This window comes from Eurytemora carolleeae, unplaced genomic scaffold (assembly GCF_000591075.1).
Source record: "Eurytemora carolleeae unplaced genomic scaffold, Eaff_2.0 scaffold107, whole genome shotgun sequence".
Taxonomy (NCBI): Eukaryota; Metazoa; Arthropoda; class Copepoda; order Calanoida; family Temoridae; genus Eurytemora; species Eurytemora carolleeae.
The window spans coordinates 179,778-197,504 of NW_019396413.1; the positions used below are offsets into that span (position 1 = coordinate 179,778).

Below are 17,727 nucleotides of genomic sequence, written 5' to 3' on the forward strand. Positions count from 1 at the left end.
CCCCCCCCCGACATAAAAAAGATTGTATATAATAAAAATATTCTGCAAAAGAACCCGTTCTTTAATTTTGCAGCAACTTTTCTTTCTTTTTTAGATAAGTAGCCTTATACGCTATACATACAGTTAGTCTACTTTCGGGCGATGAGAAACCGGATTTTCCGTTTACATCAAATTCTCTTAAAACAGAAACGTCGGATAAAAATAAAAAAATACCGCATGTTTTATGAGATTAACTATGGGTCATAAATATTTCATTTTTGGCGACCACTCCCTTTTACTTTAAAAGCAGCGTTATACCTTGAAGCACCTGGAAGCAATTGTCCAGAAGATCGGCCAGATAATTCTAAAACAAGGTTTCATTTATTTTTTTCCTGGACATTACATCTCCAAATCAAATTTGTATGTTTTGTGTACGGTATTGTACTGCATGACAATCTGTATTGTACATGATCTTATTTGCCTTATGCACGGTATTGTACAGCATGGGAATCTTTACCGTACATGATTTTGTTTACCTTGTGTACGGTATTGTACTACATGGCAGTCTGTACAGTACATTATCTTATTTACCTTGTGTACGGTATTGGACTGCATGGCAGTCTGTACTGTAATGATCTTTTTTACCTTGTGTACGGTATTGTACTGCATGGAAGTCTGTACTTTACATTATCTTATTTACCATGTGTACGGTATTGTACTGCATGGCAGTCTGTACTTTACATTATCTTATTTACCTTGTATACGGTATTATACTGCATGGCAGTCTGTACTTCTTCCATGGAGAAATCCGGGAGTAAGATTACAGATTCATCCCCGGCATCTTCTATAAAATATATAATTATTGAGATATCTTCAATTTATAGAAATAAACTACAGTGAGCTTCCATCGAGATTGATAAGCCGTGCTACATAGTTTTCCTAAATTGTTAAAACTTATATTTTTCCTGATAAAATTTCAGCTCTTTTCAAGTAAACATGTAGCATTGCGAATTGGCGTTACGATATTTTTTGCTAGTGTAACTTTTCCTAACGTCATTTTTGATTTACGTCGTTTTTTCTACGGGCCCTTAGTCTGTAATATCCCCCGCGCTCGGCCCAATCATGTAGCCAGCGGCGCCTCAGAAGGCCTTTTGTAACCCTATATTATGCGATAGGTTTTTTTTCACAAAGAAAAAATGGCATGTAGTAAAAATGGCGTAGCACTTAGAATATGATTTTAAAAGAAAATTCGCCTGTGCCATTTTTTTCAATTATATAATCTTAACAACTCTTTAAAAGTTACCTAGAAGAAGTAGAGATCTAAGGAACGGAATATCATAGAGAAGAAGTTTATGCGTTCTAATACATCAATAGATTAATTAATAATACGTTTCAAATATTTATGTTAAGGGGACTTTGTTAATCATTTCTACTTAATTTTATATCGTCAGATAATTTTTCTATTTTCTTCTTTGCTATGCAAATAATTCTAGGAGTCACTTTTATAGAGAACCCCAACTTTAAAAAAATCTAGTTTCAGATAAAAAAACAGAACTATTCTTTTTGTTATGACAAAGGTTTAACGGGTATCTCTGTGAATCTGTCATGGTTTTTTATTTGTCTCTTATTTAAAATTACGTGTCTGTCCCTATTAGCCTAAAGAAAAAGTATTGATGGTGTCTTTTTTCAATGTAAAAAATGAATTATTCAACCAATTTAATGAAAAACGCACAGTAAAATCTGCAAAATTTTTCATAGAACTTTATAATCCAATAGCTGAATTACCCGACGCTGCCCCGAGTGCTTATAGTTAATCCCACCGTTTACCCGCGCATGGTCGTGAATTACTATTTTAGCTTTTTTGTTTATCAAAATGGACCCACTCAATTTGAGTCTGGAAACCATCTAATTCCCTTAGTTATCTCGAGTTCCTCAAAATTTTAGGTAAATCTGGATAGGAATTGCTGAGTTATGATCGGACATAAAGAGATTACAACTTTAAATGTATAGATTATAATTGATAATATTCCTGAACTGCCCATCTTGTGCTAGAATAGTACAGTTCTCATGTGCTCTGCTCTCTTCTAAAAACTCCTCCCAGAAACTTGAACCATGGTCAGGAGTAGGAGTAGGAGTAGATAGAATACTACTTGGAGTAGGAGTAGGTAAAATACTACTTGGAGTAGTAGTAGGTAGAATACTACTTGGAGTAGGAGTAGGAAGAATACTAGCTGGCGTAGGAGAAGGAGGTGGTCGGTAGGAGAGATCTAGAAGCTCTTTTCCTTCTGGTTCAGGTGGTCTTTCTTCCTTCATAATACTGGTTTTTTTTAATTATATAAATTCTGAAAAAAAGGTGAAAATTTTATATTCTGTAAAAATCTCAAGGTATTTCTGTGCCAAGCACAGCGGTAAGAACAGACCAGGGGTCCGAGCGCTGCGGCTAAGACGGGCTTAGGGGCCTACCCAGGAAACATTTTAACCGACTATATTTGCCGATGACAAAGATGACAGATAAATAATTCTGGACCTTTATCTTCGACAATAGTTTGTCGGTGTATATTGGGACGTAATTTGAAAGCTTTAATTTTAATAATTGGACTAATTTTCAGTAGGTTTATGGCATTAGGTTACATAAATGGATGGTGTATCTTTCGACCTAAGCAAATCCGCTATACTCCACTTCTACCTACGCCAAATTCGCTATTCTACACATCCGACCTAAAAGCACGTAGTTTTACAGCTGCTAGATGGACTTACGGAATGATAAAAAAAATTACGAACAAATACAATGATTGAAAATAGAAGAAAAATAGTGTTTGGAATTTAAAAGTTTACATTTATGCCAATACAGGTAGAAGAGTTTGAAGTGTACACTGTTAACAATAGCGCAAGGGGGGTGGAAATGTTTGTGAAGATTAAAATATTTGTAAATTATCAAAACATTATGAAAGTAGAAATATTTCTAGAATTTATTTTTAAGATAACAATAGTCTCGTTCCATCTATTGAGCAAATAAAGATACGATTGTATAAGTTTGCCTCGCAGGGGCTGATTATTAAAAGCGTTTAATTCGTCATTCTTGGCATTGAACCCACTACACAGTGGCAGGGGCACAACTAGGGGCATTTTTTCATATTGGACGGAGATGTTTAGATTTATCTGACGATTTTTATTTTTACGGAATCCCATATTAAATCAGATTATCATGCCATAGTCGAGGAAACTAGTATTTTCTGCATGCAAATTTAAATATTTAGCCCTAAAAAATTTGAAAATGATATAATCTACTTAAATCTTTTGATTTGTATCAAAAATCGCAATTAAGAGCAATAAACGATCTAATATGATGTTGGACACCCTGCATTAAGTACGAAGGACTAAGGAGCTTCGTAAATAAACACATACAATTTTCGCTCATTGCATTTGAGCCTAACCTGAAATCTTTCTTAATGTTTCACATTTAATCCTTAGTGTGTGCAGACTTAATCTTAGCCTTTCTTCTTCTGAAATCCACAAAACATTTAACAAAAAATACCATCTTAATAACAAAGATGTGGAACTGAAGGACTTAACAAAACAATTTTAAATGTGTCAAATTTTATTTCAAAAATAATTTTGTTCTTTTATTACTATTTGTCCAGTGTAAAATATACACTACATCATGCATCAAATAGTTAAATTAAATTACAACAAACATTTTTTAACATTCTTCAGACCAAAAAAAATGGAAACCAAAGTACTTAACTGTTGGGTAAAGAAGATCATGTTTAGATTCATTTCTGGACAAATTGTCGTAATTATAGTCATTTAAATTATGTTAACACTATCCACAAGAATTTGATTAAAGTGATTGATTTATTTGAGGACAGATTGTCCTCCGAAGTTCGCCGCAAGACGGACCTTAGGCCTCTGACCTCGACCTCGACCCTTCTTCTCCGAACTCGGTTTCGGGTTTTCAACTTTTACCCCTTGAGCAACTAATCCATCTTTATTCGTCCGACCCAGGTTTACAGGTTCATCCTAGTACAGAACACAAAGGTTGTTAACAGTGAGGAACCAGAAAACACTGGAATTGGAAAACGAATTTTGGACCTTAAGTTCTGACTTTAAATATGTACAATAAACATAATAAACAGTAATTGTGCAGTGTAAACAGACCCATTTCAATGAAGGGATTTAATAAGTTACTAGTAAAGATGTTTGATTTGTAAAAACATCAAATTTTAATTATTGCTTTAATGTCGTCTTCCTGTTTCACGGTTTTATGGTTATCACTGTATATTAATTAATATTTTGACAAATTATCATAACATTGATAAATCACAGTGAGTCCCATAGCACTGTGGGACTCACTGTGATTTATACTTCAGAAAAAACGAAGAAATTTTCTGAAAAAATGGGGAAAAGACAACGTTTCAATTTTCCTCAAATCAGTGAGGAGGATGTGCTATGTGTGTGTGGAGGGGGGGGGGGAGCAAATTACACCCCTGATTATGTACCTTGAGTTGAAGTGAAGGGCTGGGAGATGACCTGGTCTGACTTGTCTCATCTCTCTCTCGAGACTGAACTGCACGCTTAGCTACCTGCAGGGGAACAAACTGGGACCGATCAGACTAAATACAACATTTGTAAACCTTGGGTGACCTGTGTATACTCTAAAGATTAGGCTATATTGCATAAAGAGATATCATACTAAGGAGATATTTTACCTAAGAGATATTATACTGAGAAGAAATTAATTACGGAGATATTGAACTTAAAAGATATCGAACTAAGGAGATATGAACTATTTTATTTAGCTTTTTAATTTTGGAATAATTTCTTAAATTTGTAGTTCAACAACAAAGATCAAGTGATTTTGTTTACCTTGCTGGCCTGATAGAACCCCTGCTGTCCAGAGTTCCGACCTCCATCATATGACCCTGGCTGACCTGTAGGATATGACCCTGGTTGGCTTTTAGAATTATTCGTGGATTTCCGTGACATTTCATTTTGAAGTGCAGCAACCGCGCTACAAGCGGCGCTCTCATAAGCTTCTTCGATGTTTCCGAAGCATTCTTTTGATGTAAATATTCTTCCGTCTTCCAATGTTACCTCGCCCTGAAAAAAATATATAAATACTAGATATATAAATGCTCAATTTAGATTTTAAAAACTTGATGAACCTCAACCAACCTGCAGCAGGCAGGTGGTTTGATCCTGAACAGCTGTGTAACATGGAGGAGGTTCAGTATTCAATCCAATACTCAGCAATAAATCCCGCAGCTGATCTGACCACTTAGTGCCAGACTGACTTGATGCAGTTGATGAATCAAGAAGTGGATTTCTATCGGATGCGGAGATATTTAACATCTTCTTTATACTCAACTCCATTTCCTGCATAGACCGTCCATCCTTGACCTCTGGTACTTGACCTCCTCCCTGTCCATGAAGAATATCTTTACTGAGACCTCCCACGGCGGCAATTGGTAGATTGCCCTGTTGCAGGGATTGCCACAGGTTTTGCATGTGTTGTTCTTGCTGGAGCTGTGGCTCTGCTTGCGGTTTATGATGTTTGGACTGGCCTCTCCCACGCCCTTTTCCACCTTCTCGCTGCATGATGGACACGCCACCTCTTCCTCTACCAGCTGGGGCAGAACTCTGAAAGAAGACCATATTATATTTTTTCTCAAAATAAACTGGAAAGTATCATGCCCTCTTGCAGCAACGTTATGACGTTACTAGAAAGTGTCAACTCCTTTTTTTCTCAACTGTTGATTGTTGAATTACCTGAATAAACCCCTGCGGAAGGGGTATTGTGGATGGATCAGGGGGTTGCACTAGAAGGGGTTCAGGATCCAGTAGTGGGTTGGCTTTTTTCTCCTTCACTTCAGGTTCCTTGCTACCTTGGCGTTCAAAAGGATTAGGTTTTGGTCCGGAGTATCCTCTACCCTGGTTGTTATAACCTTGCCCTCCAGATACACCTCTGGAAGGCCAATGCTTGGGGGGTCCATCATTCCAACTATTTTTATTTCCTCCGTTATTTCGGGGCGCCTGGAACAGGTTTCAGTTTTAAAACTTGACCAAAGCATAAAATATTAAAATTACTTTAAAAAAAATGAAACATCAATTAAATATAATAGATAATTTTTCGAATTTTCAATTTATCAAAATGAATTTTTTACTTCTAAAAATCCTAACCTGCTGACTGTAACCGCCCTCGTAAGGTTGAACAACTGCCCGAGGCTTATTTCGTCGTCGATCCTCCTTTACCCACTGGGTCTTCTCCTGAACAATGTCCCAAGAGATAGTTTTTTAAAGGGACTGTTTTAGAAAAATTAAAGGACACAGGATGACTCAAACCTTCCCCAATGAGAATTAGACATTTACCCCAACAAAGCAGGATTAAGCCAGCTATTACTGTATTATTGGGGTCTAAAGGGAAAAAAATTAGCAATACAAAGAATAACATTAAATCAACTAGGGACCAGTATGTAGGACCGAACCTCCCCACACCGTTAGTTTTGTTTTAGTAAGCAGAATAGTTAACCCACCTTGAAACTAATGTTGATGAGAGCAAACCCTGGTAATCTGTATCCACGGTCGGGTGAGCAATTAAGAGTCAGCCCACCTAAAATGGTTTATCTTTTTAATCTAAAAAGTTCCTAAGTTATTTAAGTGCATTGCTAGGAATGCGCTTAACCTCAGCTGTCATAATTTGAAAAGAAAAAATTTTACTCGTAAGAATGGCATTTGTTTACACACTACATATCTTGTATTTTTTTATTCATTAACATAAAATGTTTGACTTGATTAGGTTAAGACTTGTTCTAAAAATTGTATATTTTTAAACGAAACAATATTTAGGTAAAAGAGGGGGCTAGTCCTGATATCTAACTTTTAAATTTTGATCGACGAAGATATCGTAGACTTTCAGCTAGTTTCTACCTGTGAATGGCTGGTCAAAGACGACATTATAAAGACGGTCAGCTGGTTCTACCTGTGAATGGTTGTGTCAGAGACGACATTATAAATACAGTCAGATGGTTTCTACCTGTGAATGGTTGGTCGAAGATGACGGTATAAAGACGGTCAGCTGGTTTCTACCTGTGAATGGTTGGTCAAAGACGACATCATAAAGACTGTCGGCTGGCTTTTCTCCTTTCTGAATTCTGATGATGGAACCCCGAAGACCAAGGGGAACGGAAAACCCTTCCCTACAAAAGAAATAATGATCAATAATAGCTGCATGACAGGAATGATTGTGGACTGGTTATCTTATTATTGCAAGGCCGATGAAATTTTGCTAATATAGCATTTAAATATAAAGAACCTGATATTGAATAAAAAATTACCTGACAGTAAATTACAAGTTAGCTGACAGTAAATTATAGTACCTTATATTGAAATTTTAAGTACCTGATATTAACAACTCTATCGAAAAGGTTGAATGTAGTGTTGGGATCCACGAGGCTAGATCCAGCATATTGGTTCGGCATGTAGAGAAGTTTAGGTCGGACCTGAAAAATTTAAAATAATAAAACAGTTAATCATTCTTTAGAGTTGCAATAATAGAGCATCCTTGTGTTAGTCCCTCAATTCCATTTTACCCATTACCCTCTTCGGAANAGTGTAAGAATAAGCATTCTTAAACGCAAGGAAGCGAACAATATTAAAATTGTTCCTCCTGAACCGTGTAATAATGGGAATTCTTTCACGATAGGTTTACTACTATGGAACCGAACAGATATGATATAATAGAGCATCTTTGTTTTAGTCCCTCAATTCCATTTTACCCATTACCCTCTTCGGAAGATAAATGTCCCTTCCACCCTGACTACCTGTAGCGTCCACTCCTTGACAGCCCTTGGTGTTGAAGTTAATGATTCTATTGTTTTTACTACTTCAGAATCCAGTGTCTCAGTACCAAACGGTTGCCTGGTATTGAAATAATATCAAATACTACAAAATCATTAAATCTAAGTAAATTAGAATTTGGGGAACTGCTTGGATTTTTTAACTAAAAATTAATAAAATTTCCATTCATTTCCCCAATTCAGAGAAAAAATTATTTGAACTACGCACGACGCGCAAACATTCTCAAGTTCCAACATGTTGAAAAAACAAGCTTTTTCAAAGAAAATATATTGTATATACCCCGGTTTTCATAAAAGCGACCCTTCAGAGGAAATTTTAACAGGAAGAGTTTCTTATAAGCCAACAGATTTAAAAGTAATATATTTGATTCAACAAACTAAACTCCTGAGTTTAAATTTTAAAAAAATGCTAGATAAGCAGTTTAGCAATACCTATACTACAAGTTCCTCGTTATCTTATTTCAAATCTGGTATTGGATTGTTACCTTGGAGCTTTGAGAGTGGGCAGACCCTCCAACCATGTGATTAGCTCCTTGACCCTGTCCTCAGCTGTCTCTTCATCAAACACATCCATCTCATGAAACATGTCGTTGGATGAATTATTAGAGGACGCAATATACTCAAACACCTCAGGAAACTTTGATTGATAGATTTTCAATACTTCAATACAGGCCATAGAATAGGTCCAACCAGATTCAGATTTCTTTGTGAATCCAGACACCTCTTCACTCTTCTTGTTAAACTTGAGATTAAGGCCGATGTTGGTTTTACTGACAGAGTCTGTCTGCTGTTCTCTTGCTCCCCGTACCAGAAATATGGTCCCAGTAATTCTAATCAAAACAAGATTACAAAAAATTAAGAGTTTTTAAATCCTTTGTGTGATACTAAAATGAGAATACTTCTTACCTGGAAAGAATATGTGATGTAATCCCTATATACTGAGCAGCTTTGTACCCTGTAACATAGTTCTCTTGAAGTTCATTCTGTTTAGCAAACACAGGTCGCAGATCTGGTTCTTCTTGCAGAACAAACTTAAGCCTAATTCGTCCTTGATGTGCAGGATCTATTCCTACTACAGTTCCCATACCTCCATAACATGGTTCACCCAGCATAAAGCACACAGTGTCAGGTTTAAACAGCTCCTCTACTGTACAATACTGCTTTAGAGAAGCATCATGTACTGGTATGTCTGCGACCACAGTCTGCAAAGGGTAAAATTGCGATGTCTTGTGCCATTGCTTCTCCAGGGTTATCCGTCCCCCAGTAGAGGCCATTTCATACCGTCGACCAGACATTGGACAAGCATGGATCAAAATATCTGTGCTTCCAATCTCAATCCCATATCTAGAGCTGTATCGACTTCTAATATCTGACTGGATAGTCTTAAATTCTCTGAGAGGATCTTCTCGCTTGTCCGGATCAGTGTAAAGACATTGAGAGTTACTAACTCCAGTAACCTTTGCCTCAAATAAATGCGGCCATCCTACCCAAACCTCTTTACCAATCATAGCTTTAGCTACTTCAGCAAGTTCAGGTCTACCCTGGTTCTCCAAGGTTAGGATCATATTTTCCCCTCTGCTTGTCTGTTCGAAAACCTTAACCTGGGCTTTACTCAACCTAGCAGTGTGTCTTATATGCTGAAGAGTTGGGAAGCCTGGGAAGAAAACTCCAAGCTTAGCTCCATCCATCAACCCCTTCTTCAGTAAATGCAGCGGAACATTCCAATCATTTCGATCTACTTTGGTCATAGTACAGTGACTCTGTTCAATTGCAGGAAAATATGCAGGAGCTGGGTATTTTCCTAGGCAATCAAGAGAATATGAACAAACATACATTGGGCCGTGAACATTCCTTTCAGCTTCCTCCACAGTCAGCTTAGGATAGAGGGGACCCATTGCAGCCAGCAATCTTTTCTCATCTATAAAGGGAATAAGAACAACTGCTTCCCAGTCTTGTTGCTTTCCATTTAGATCTTGTTCAAAATCTGGTGGATAGTAGTCAATTATCTCACTCTCATTACTTGTCATCAACCATTGGAGGGCAGGAGGAACAAGGTTCTTACTGGCTGCTGGTAGCACAGCTAACAATTGCTCGAAGGGAAGGAAAGGTTTTGACATTTCAAACTCTAGAGTCATGTTGGAAAAACCCTTGATGTCTGTAATCCAGGGTGAAAAGTGGTGAGGGTAGTACCAGGACCAGCTCATACAGCCATTATAATAGTAGTGTAGATTCCATTGGATGGCTCGAACATAACCTTCAGCTTGCTCCCGAAGGGTCTCCTCATTTACCTTGAAGCATAAAAATAATTTCCACTGTACAGAACCAATTTGATGAAAATATGGATTCAATTTTCCAAAATTTTCCAGAAATGAGGGTAGTTTTACCATCATCAGTCCACATTGATTTATGTTCCAAGAACAGATTCACTTTTTAAGTATAATTATAATAAAGATAATTTGACTTAATATTTTCCTTCCCAATTGTTGATTTTATTGGTTTTCCAATTAATTATACTTCTTAAAAACTAATTTGATGTGAATTATTTTAAGCTTTGAAGACGAATAAAATATAAAATATATTTAGTGTCTTACCTGGGCGTATCCAAGTTTATGCATGTAATAATCTCTCTTATGCTGACGAAACTCCATTTGATAGAACCTACTTCTATCCTCACAGTCCAGAGGATCAACCTTAATTATTTTAGTATATTCTATAATGTTCTCAGTCTACTTTGTGAGGGCTAGATGCACAAACAAAAAAATACTGTTTAAAAAAATCAGACAGAAAACGTTTATTAAATCCACGAAATTTACAAGAAATCTGGGCCACTAAAATTACTATTGCAAGAAGTTATAATCATTCTGGCTCTCAGTAACATCTTTAACAGTGAGAATGACCAAGTTAAATTCCTATTGCCAATCATTAGGATATTCTATGCAATGTCAAAAGTGTAGATAATTTAACTAACCTCAGAGTTAGATTCAGAAGAATCAAATTCCATAGCACTATCCATCAGACGTTGAAGGTCTGGCAAGAGAAAAAAAAACTTGAGATGGAATCAATGTGAAAAAGCAGGATCAAAAAGGACACTTACTTTACAAGAAAGATCCTAAACGCCAAGAGAAATTGCTTTCAGAACAGAAAAAAGTAAATGACGGGATGTTAAAGAATTCTAAACCAAATCTGCGCAAATCTTAAGGGTTACTTTAGCAATCCTTCAAAAAATGGAGGTTTAAAAAGTTCTGTTTTCCTGCATTTCTAGCCGAGGGTTGGATTGGATTAACTCCGGGTTCTGGAATACCTTCCAGCATCTCAAAGACATTACTGGGACCTGAAATGAACACGAGTAAAATATCACTTTGAAAAAAACGCATCCTAATTAAAATTTAATATGCTTAATATTTTCATTTAGATTTTACCATTATTTCCAAGAAAAAATATACACCTCTTACCTGGTGTTGGTTCAACCTCAGTTTTTCCATTATTCTTCCTGGCAGTCTTCCCCTCCAACCATTTAGCATCGGAGTAGATATCATCAAACTTCTCAAGCTCACTCTCAGATAGCTGGGCTAGAAACTTCTCAAACCTAACAAATAATAGAGTTTAATAGATTTGGCATCAAATTAGATCATTTACTTTTCTAGCTCACTCTCAGCTGATATAGCTGACCTAACTAATAAAGGATATGATTAATAGCATTTTTTGCCTCATCATGGCATTTGCATTTCATTATAATATTCATTCAAAACAGCAGCAGGGGGGCTTACTTCTTTTTTACTGAACATTTTTTAAATGTGAAAAGGATTGGTTGACATAATGTGAAGTGCAAACAACTGAAGCATGATTTAGTATTATTTCATCGAGAACCTTAAATCCAGCTAGATATGCCCGTCAACTAACGGTTTCAGCTTTACCTAGGCAGATTAAGGGTTCCTCCTTCGTTTATGTACCCTCCCAGGGTCGGCAGTACAGTTTTATAGCAGTTGTACAGCTCAGGTAGAGCTCCCTATTGTACAACACGTCAATAAGTTAATAATTTCAAGTGTATAACAATATTTATTATTTTTAAATACACAGATTCCCAGGTCCCCCAAAATACTTTTTTTTTTTGGGGGGGGGGGGATGCATTTAAAAACAACTCATTCTCTGCAATAAATGCACAGTTTTTTCTATATTAATTTGATTTTTTTTTCTCATTTACTTGATTGATTAATTGATTGTGTTCCTTATTGATGTGCATGTTGGGAAGATGTGGAATGAAATCATTCCCTACAAGGAACCCCATCAGCACCCAGTCATCAATGATGTTCTCAATGTTGTAGAAGGGGAGCGACTTCAACTCTTGGAACTCAAAGTCAAGATACTCTCTGCATCAAACATATCATTATACTTATTCCACAAGAATCTCTGTTTAAAGGAACTGTCTATGAAATCTCGACAAACATTCAATTCGTGGAGTGGCATGTACGGTTCACAACAGCACCCTATCAAGCTTTGATTAAGCAAACATTATGGAAATTGGCAGAGAACGACCATATCTTCCTCATTGTTGTTCGGATGAAGAAAAATACAGTTTTAAAAGAAGGGTCATATCAAATTACGTTGACAGTCCCTTTAATGAGTTGAATTATTAAAAGATTGTATTCCTGAGTAGACTAAGATGAAGAAGATGAAATGTGGTTTCCTCAGGGGTTGGAGTTCTCTTTGAAGTCTGGAATATATATATAGTAGTAGAATATTATTAGTTCATAATATTATCAGAAAGATGGGTTTCACCAGACCAGACAGTATTAAGATAAAGATTTACATTCCACCAGAGGACATGAAAGGACATTGATAATGCCGACGTTCCTACGACGTCGTCCAAAGACGTCAACTTTATTCTCATTTTGTGGATTTTGCCTGTTAAGTTTAAATTAGCACCACGTTTACAGTGTGCAAATTATACATTTAAAATCAATATCAGGTTAAGACAGTTGTTATTCAGATGGACGCTTAAATACATAGCCTGAGACGAGCTTTATAAAGTTTTAAGTTCATAATTGATGAATTTGAAATATAATTTAATTTTAATTTATAATGTATATTGTATAAGCCTTCGATTTAAGTTAAAACGCATTTTTTTTGTTTTACATCTAGAAATATTTAATTTTACATTAAGAAATATTTAATTTTTTCTAAATTTGTCTCCATTATAATTCTCAATAATAACCCAAAAGTTTAGATTTGAGAAACTTGCCTGGGACTTCTTCCCTCCAAACTTAACTTCTTCTCTGAGTAGAGAGAAATGAGGATCATGAGTACACAATCCCAGCATCACTAGGTCAGCATCTAGACCATACAGACAGTGTCTAAACAGAGGTTATTGAGTACACAATCCCAGCATCACTAGGTCAGCATCTAGACCATACAATCACAATTCGAGTGAAAATCCTAAATGCACAAATATGATAATTTTGAACCCGGCCCCGCCCTCTCCCATGTTTTTATATCTACAAACTTTTCCATGTAAAGATAGATAGATAGTAACAAAGGTTATTCTTGTGTAAAATGGAGGGAAGGGTGGGGCCGTCCAGGTGGCATTTTCTTTGAATATACCAAATCCGCTTTAATCTTTTTACCTGGTATTAGGATCATATCCGGGCTGTGCTTTCTCATATCTGATAAAATCCATAATTTTATGCTCTCCCTCTCCTGGGGTCTCATGACCAGATAATATCACCTAAAGAATATCTGTTTTCATATTTTATTTTTATTTTGTTTAGATCAAAGATTTTAGCAATCTAATTATGGTTAATTATGTTCGAGAGATCAGACAACTAGTCAACCAAACATCCCACCCGCCTTTACCAACTCAATAATTCACCAATTCTAAATCCACTATTTTACCATTTCACCATTCCACCAACAAACCAACCGACCGACCGATCAACTGATTGACCAACCAAGAGACCGAGCAATCGACCAACTGACCGACCGACCATACCGACCGACCGACTGACCGAACGACCAACCGACCAACCGACCAAACGACCAACCGACCGACCGACCATACCGACCGACCGAACGACCAACCGACCAACCGACCGAACGACCGACCAACCAGCTAACCTACCTTAGTATTCCTCCAGAGTGAATCTGTAGAAATTTTGTTAGCCACAAAATACTTAAGCTGCTCTTGTAGTCGAACCATAAAGGGTGTTCCAGGTGTGATACAATTTGAGTCAAACCTATTAATAATATTTATATTTATGGTTTTTATTCCAGTTTATTGAACTCTTGTAAATAATTCAGAGTAAATATTAATCAAAATGCTTTGTTGCTTGAAGGAAAAAAAATTTATTTTACCTTGTTGAGATCAAATTATTAATGACTAATATCAAGTCGTATCCTACCTATCTTCTGTAGGAAGGTCTTCTCCTCTATCCCTCGCCTTTTTCTCATTTAGTTCAGCCTCACGAGCAGACCGAAACCTAAAGAAAAAGATAAGTCGAACCCTCCTTTGTTAATTCCTGTATGAAAAGGAGGTAATATATTTAAGAAATTGTATAATAGCGCCAGAATACCTATAATATTTCTGGGAAAAAATGTAGAAGGGTCACTCTGAACCATTAAACTTCGCAATTCAAGTTCAAAGAACATAAAAAGTATCATTTAAAATGGAACGGGAAAGTTTTCATGAAAAAAAGAGGACTCGCCTGACCAGTCTCTCAATCAAATCATGTAATGCAGGGCTTGATTAAAGCTCTACCATACACATTAGACTGACTAAGCTAATGTTTTTGTTCTACCTTCTGCCTCGTTGCTGATTCATCTTTGCTCTTGGAGCTACGCCATCCACAGCCATAAAAAATACCTTAACGATAAAAAGATAAGTTAAACAATTAATTTGCATGAAATATAAAGTTCGAGTTTGTTCTCGTTCAATGGTTCAAATTAATGCAGTAACGGCTAAACCGATTGGAATGTGTGGTTAATAGTCGGTAAAATTGTAAACTAAAATTTCATAACTTTTGAAATTTTACTGAAATGGCCGGAAAATCGACAGAAAAAACTATGTCTTTATTGTCAAATCAGATACAAATAGAAAATGCAGAAAGTGACATGTAAACTATGGTTTCCGGGCTGCTATGCAAATATAAAGGATTCAATAGTGTAATAGTTTTGTTCAAAAGTTGGGAAAAGATTTCAAAAAATATCAATTTTACCTTTCGTGGTTGAATCATTCTGAATAATACTTCAAGATAGTGAAATATGTCTGAATCATATTTTTATTTTCATTTGTGTTTATTAATCCGCTTTCTATAATTCAATTAAAAATAAAAAAAATTGAATCAGTAAATTTTAATTATAATTGAAAATATAAAATTTAATCTTGATATTTTTTTAAAGATTATATCTTATTTATATTTTAATCTATCATTTACTAAGCAACACTTAAATGTGGGCATAAACTTTTTAGGACTAAAATTTATGTATAAAAGTGTTCAAGGTTAAATAACATTAATGAAATTTGTTTTCAACACAGAATAAACAGTGACCTCAACTTGAAAAAGAAAGTTTTAATTTGTGTGTTAAAACGTACAATCTTAAGAACTTCTCAGGTTGACCACTTGGTTCCCTCTTGATATTCAGACATCAAATTCAAAACTGAAAGTTGTAAATCAAAATAGTTTAAAAGATTTTATGTTAAATGACGTCTTTGTAGTATAAAGTTTGCAATGGCTTATTTCATGACACTTCTTCCAAGATGCCATAAGTGTCAATTTCTAAGCAAAGAACAAATTTGCAGTTTAAAATAATGATTTGTAATAGCTGTCATATTTGTAACCAAAATGATACTTTTGATCCTGAAAGAAAAAGATGAATAGTTCAATAAAATCAAATAAAAATGATTCCTGCAAATATTTTCTCCTCTGTAATTCTGAAGTGAGGATCGTCATCATTAGGATGGGAGCAGGTGTGGATAACACCGTTCATGTCCAGGTACAGATTATCAAACTCTGGTATCTGGTACTCCTTTACTACCTACACCAGACATAATTAATATATCTGGTACTCCTTTACTACCTTCACCAGACATGATTAATATATCTGGTACTCCTTTACTACCTACACCAGACAAAATTAATATTTCTGGTTCTCCTTCACTACCTACACCAGACATGATTAATATATCTGGTTCTCCTTTGCTACCTTCACCAGACCTAATTAATATATCAGGTTCTCCTTCGCTACCTTCACCAGACCTAATTAATACATCTGGTACTCCTTCACTTCCTTTACCAGACATAATTAATATATCTGGTACTCCTTCACGTCCTTTACCAGACAAAATTAATATACTGGTACTCCTTCACTACCTTTACCAGACATCTGGTACTCCTTCACTTCCTTTACCAGACCTAATTAATATATCTGGTACTCCTTCACTTCCTTTACCAGACATAATTAATATATCTGGTTCTCCTACGCTACCTTCACCAGACATAATTAATATATGTGGTTCTCCTTCACTTCCTGGTACTCCTTCGCTACCTTCACCAGAACTAATTAATATACTGGTACTCCTTCACTACCTTTACCAGACATAATTAATATATCTGGTACTCCTTCACTACCTTTACCAGAAAAAATTAATATATCTGGTACTCCTTCACTACCTTTAACAGACATGATCCGCATGTAATTCTTCACTACCTAAAGTCATTAGCAATGATCTTGCACGATTGTTTTCAAAATAATAGCCTCGCAACGACTAGATTAAAAATCAGAAAAAGATATTTTTTCCTTCTGTATCAACGGTAAGGATTCCAACCCCTCCCCTAGGTATCACACTCATAATGGCCATAAATCGGAACTACAAAATGGGTTTAAGAAGATCAAGTCCATTATCGGATTTGCGGCAAAGAATATTAGTCTAAAACTTACCTCACTGAGGCAAGGATACCGTTCACTCATGTACCGATAAAACTTCGGAACCCCCATTTTTTCTTTTTCTTCACTCTGAAAATATTAAAGTACAAAGTTTTTATTATTTTATCTAAAGAAAATCTAATAATGTGCTATTGACAAAACTGTAAAAAAAATTGTTAAGTTAATAATGTATTTTAACTAAATACAGCCAATCTCACATATAGCAAGAGCGCATGAAATGTAGTCTTGAAATTTATTGAAATATTAACTGTAATGCTTCATCATTTGTCTACACAAATAAAGCTGCTGAGATGTTCGCAGCTTGTAGAATGTCCCAGTTTTTGATAAATCTGAAGAAACTGCTTTTTATTTTAAATTAAGGGTAAATTAATAGCCCTGAAATATGAAGGACTGATATATTAAACTCGTTTTTTCCGCGCCATTTAATCTTAAAATGTTGAGAATACGACGTTTTAAAAAACTCTTGCTATGTATTCATATATTTGGGATTCACTGTACGTATAATATTGAATTGAAATATCTGTAACAAACAGGTAAAAGATCAAAACACGATTGAAATTAATATTTTGCGAAACAAAAGAAACACTAAAATATTTACGAACAATCCTATTCTAATCTAAGTATTGACCCAACTTCAAATAACATAATATTTATACTATATACATATATATATTATATAATATATATATATATATATATATATATATATATATATATATATATATATATATTTATATATATATTTATATATATATATAGAAATTGCACAATGTTTCATCAGACAATGATTGACAATGATTGCAACATGCCTTTCAATTAACCTTTATATATGACAAATAAGATTATAAATTTAAGTGAATATTAAATTTCAAACTGAATTTTCGTGTTGTTTTAATGCTAATTTACTCAAAAATAAATGTTACTCAAAAGAACAAATTCCGCATTAAAACCCCTC

The 17,727-nt window shown here is 35.3% G+C and overlaps 2 protein-coding genes across 3 annotated transcripts; both read right to left on the reverse strand.

The window, feature by feature from the left end:
- Positions 1-233: 233 nt before the first annotated feature.
- On the reverse strand, positions 234-3,481 carry LOC111702849 (uncharacterized). Of its 2 annotated transcripts, XM_023474630.1 has the most exons (5): positions 3,414-3,481; positions 2,009-2,321; positions 1,283-1,338; positions 735-823; positions 234-343 (listed from the first exon to the last, which is right to left on the reverse strand). In XM_023474630.1, the coding sequence occupies exons 2-5, from the start codon at positions 2,290-2,292 to the stop codon at positions 275-277; spliced, it is 498 nt and encodes a 165-aa protein (XP_023330398.1). In that variant the 5' UTR covers positions 2,293-2,321; positions 3,414-3,481; the 3' UTR covers positions 234-274. The 2 variants fall into 2 exon arrangements, with proteins under 2 accessions (XP_023330398.1, XP_023330397.1); XM_023474629.1 differs by lacking the exon at positions 3,414-3,481 and having other exon boundaries at positions 2,009-2,732.
- A 78-nt stretch (positions 3,482-3,559) lies between these two features.
- LOC111702847 (5'-3' exoribonuclease 1) lies at positions 3,560-17,408 on the reverse strand. Its single transcript, XM_023474628.1, has 27 exons — positions 16,767-17,408; positions 15,734-15,863; positions 15,044-15,093; positions 14,627-14,691; positions 14,231-14,308; positions 13,951-14,065; positions 13,457-13,557; positions 13,075-13,186; positions 12,482-12,546; positions 12,061-12,202; positions 11,750-11,841; positions 11,288-11,421; positions 11,086-11,166; positions 10,804-10,862; positions 10,427-10,525; positions 8,742-10,123; positions 8,321-8,665; positions 7,800-7,896; positions 7,378-7,478; positions 7,066-7,175; positions 6,513-6,589; positions 6,160-6,246; positions 5,749-6,012; positions 5,155-5,619; positions 4,846-5,079; positions 4,479-4,592; positions 3,560-3,999 (listed from the first exon to the last, which is right to left on the reverse strand). Exons 1-27 carry the CDS (start codon positions 16,821-16,823, stop codon positions 3,835-3,837), a joined length of 4,821 nt encoding a protein of 1,606 aa, XP_023330396.1. The 5' UTR covers positions 16,824-17,408; the 3' UTR covers positions 3,560-3,834.
- Between the last annotated feature and the right edge of the window lie 319 nt (positions 17,409-17,727).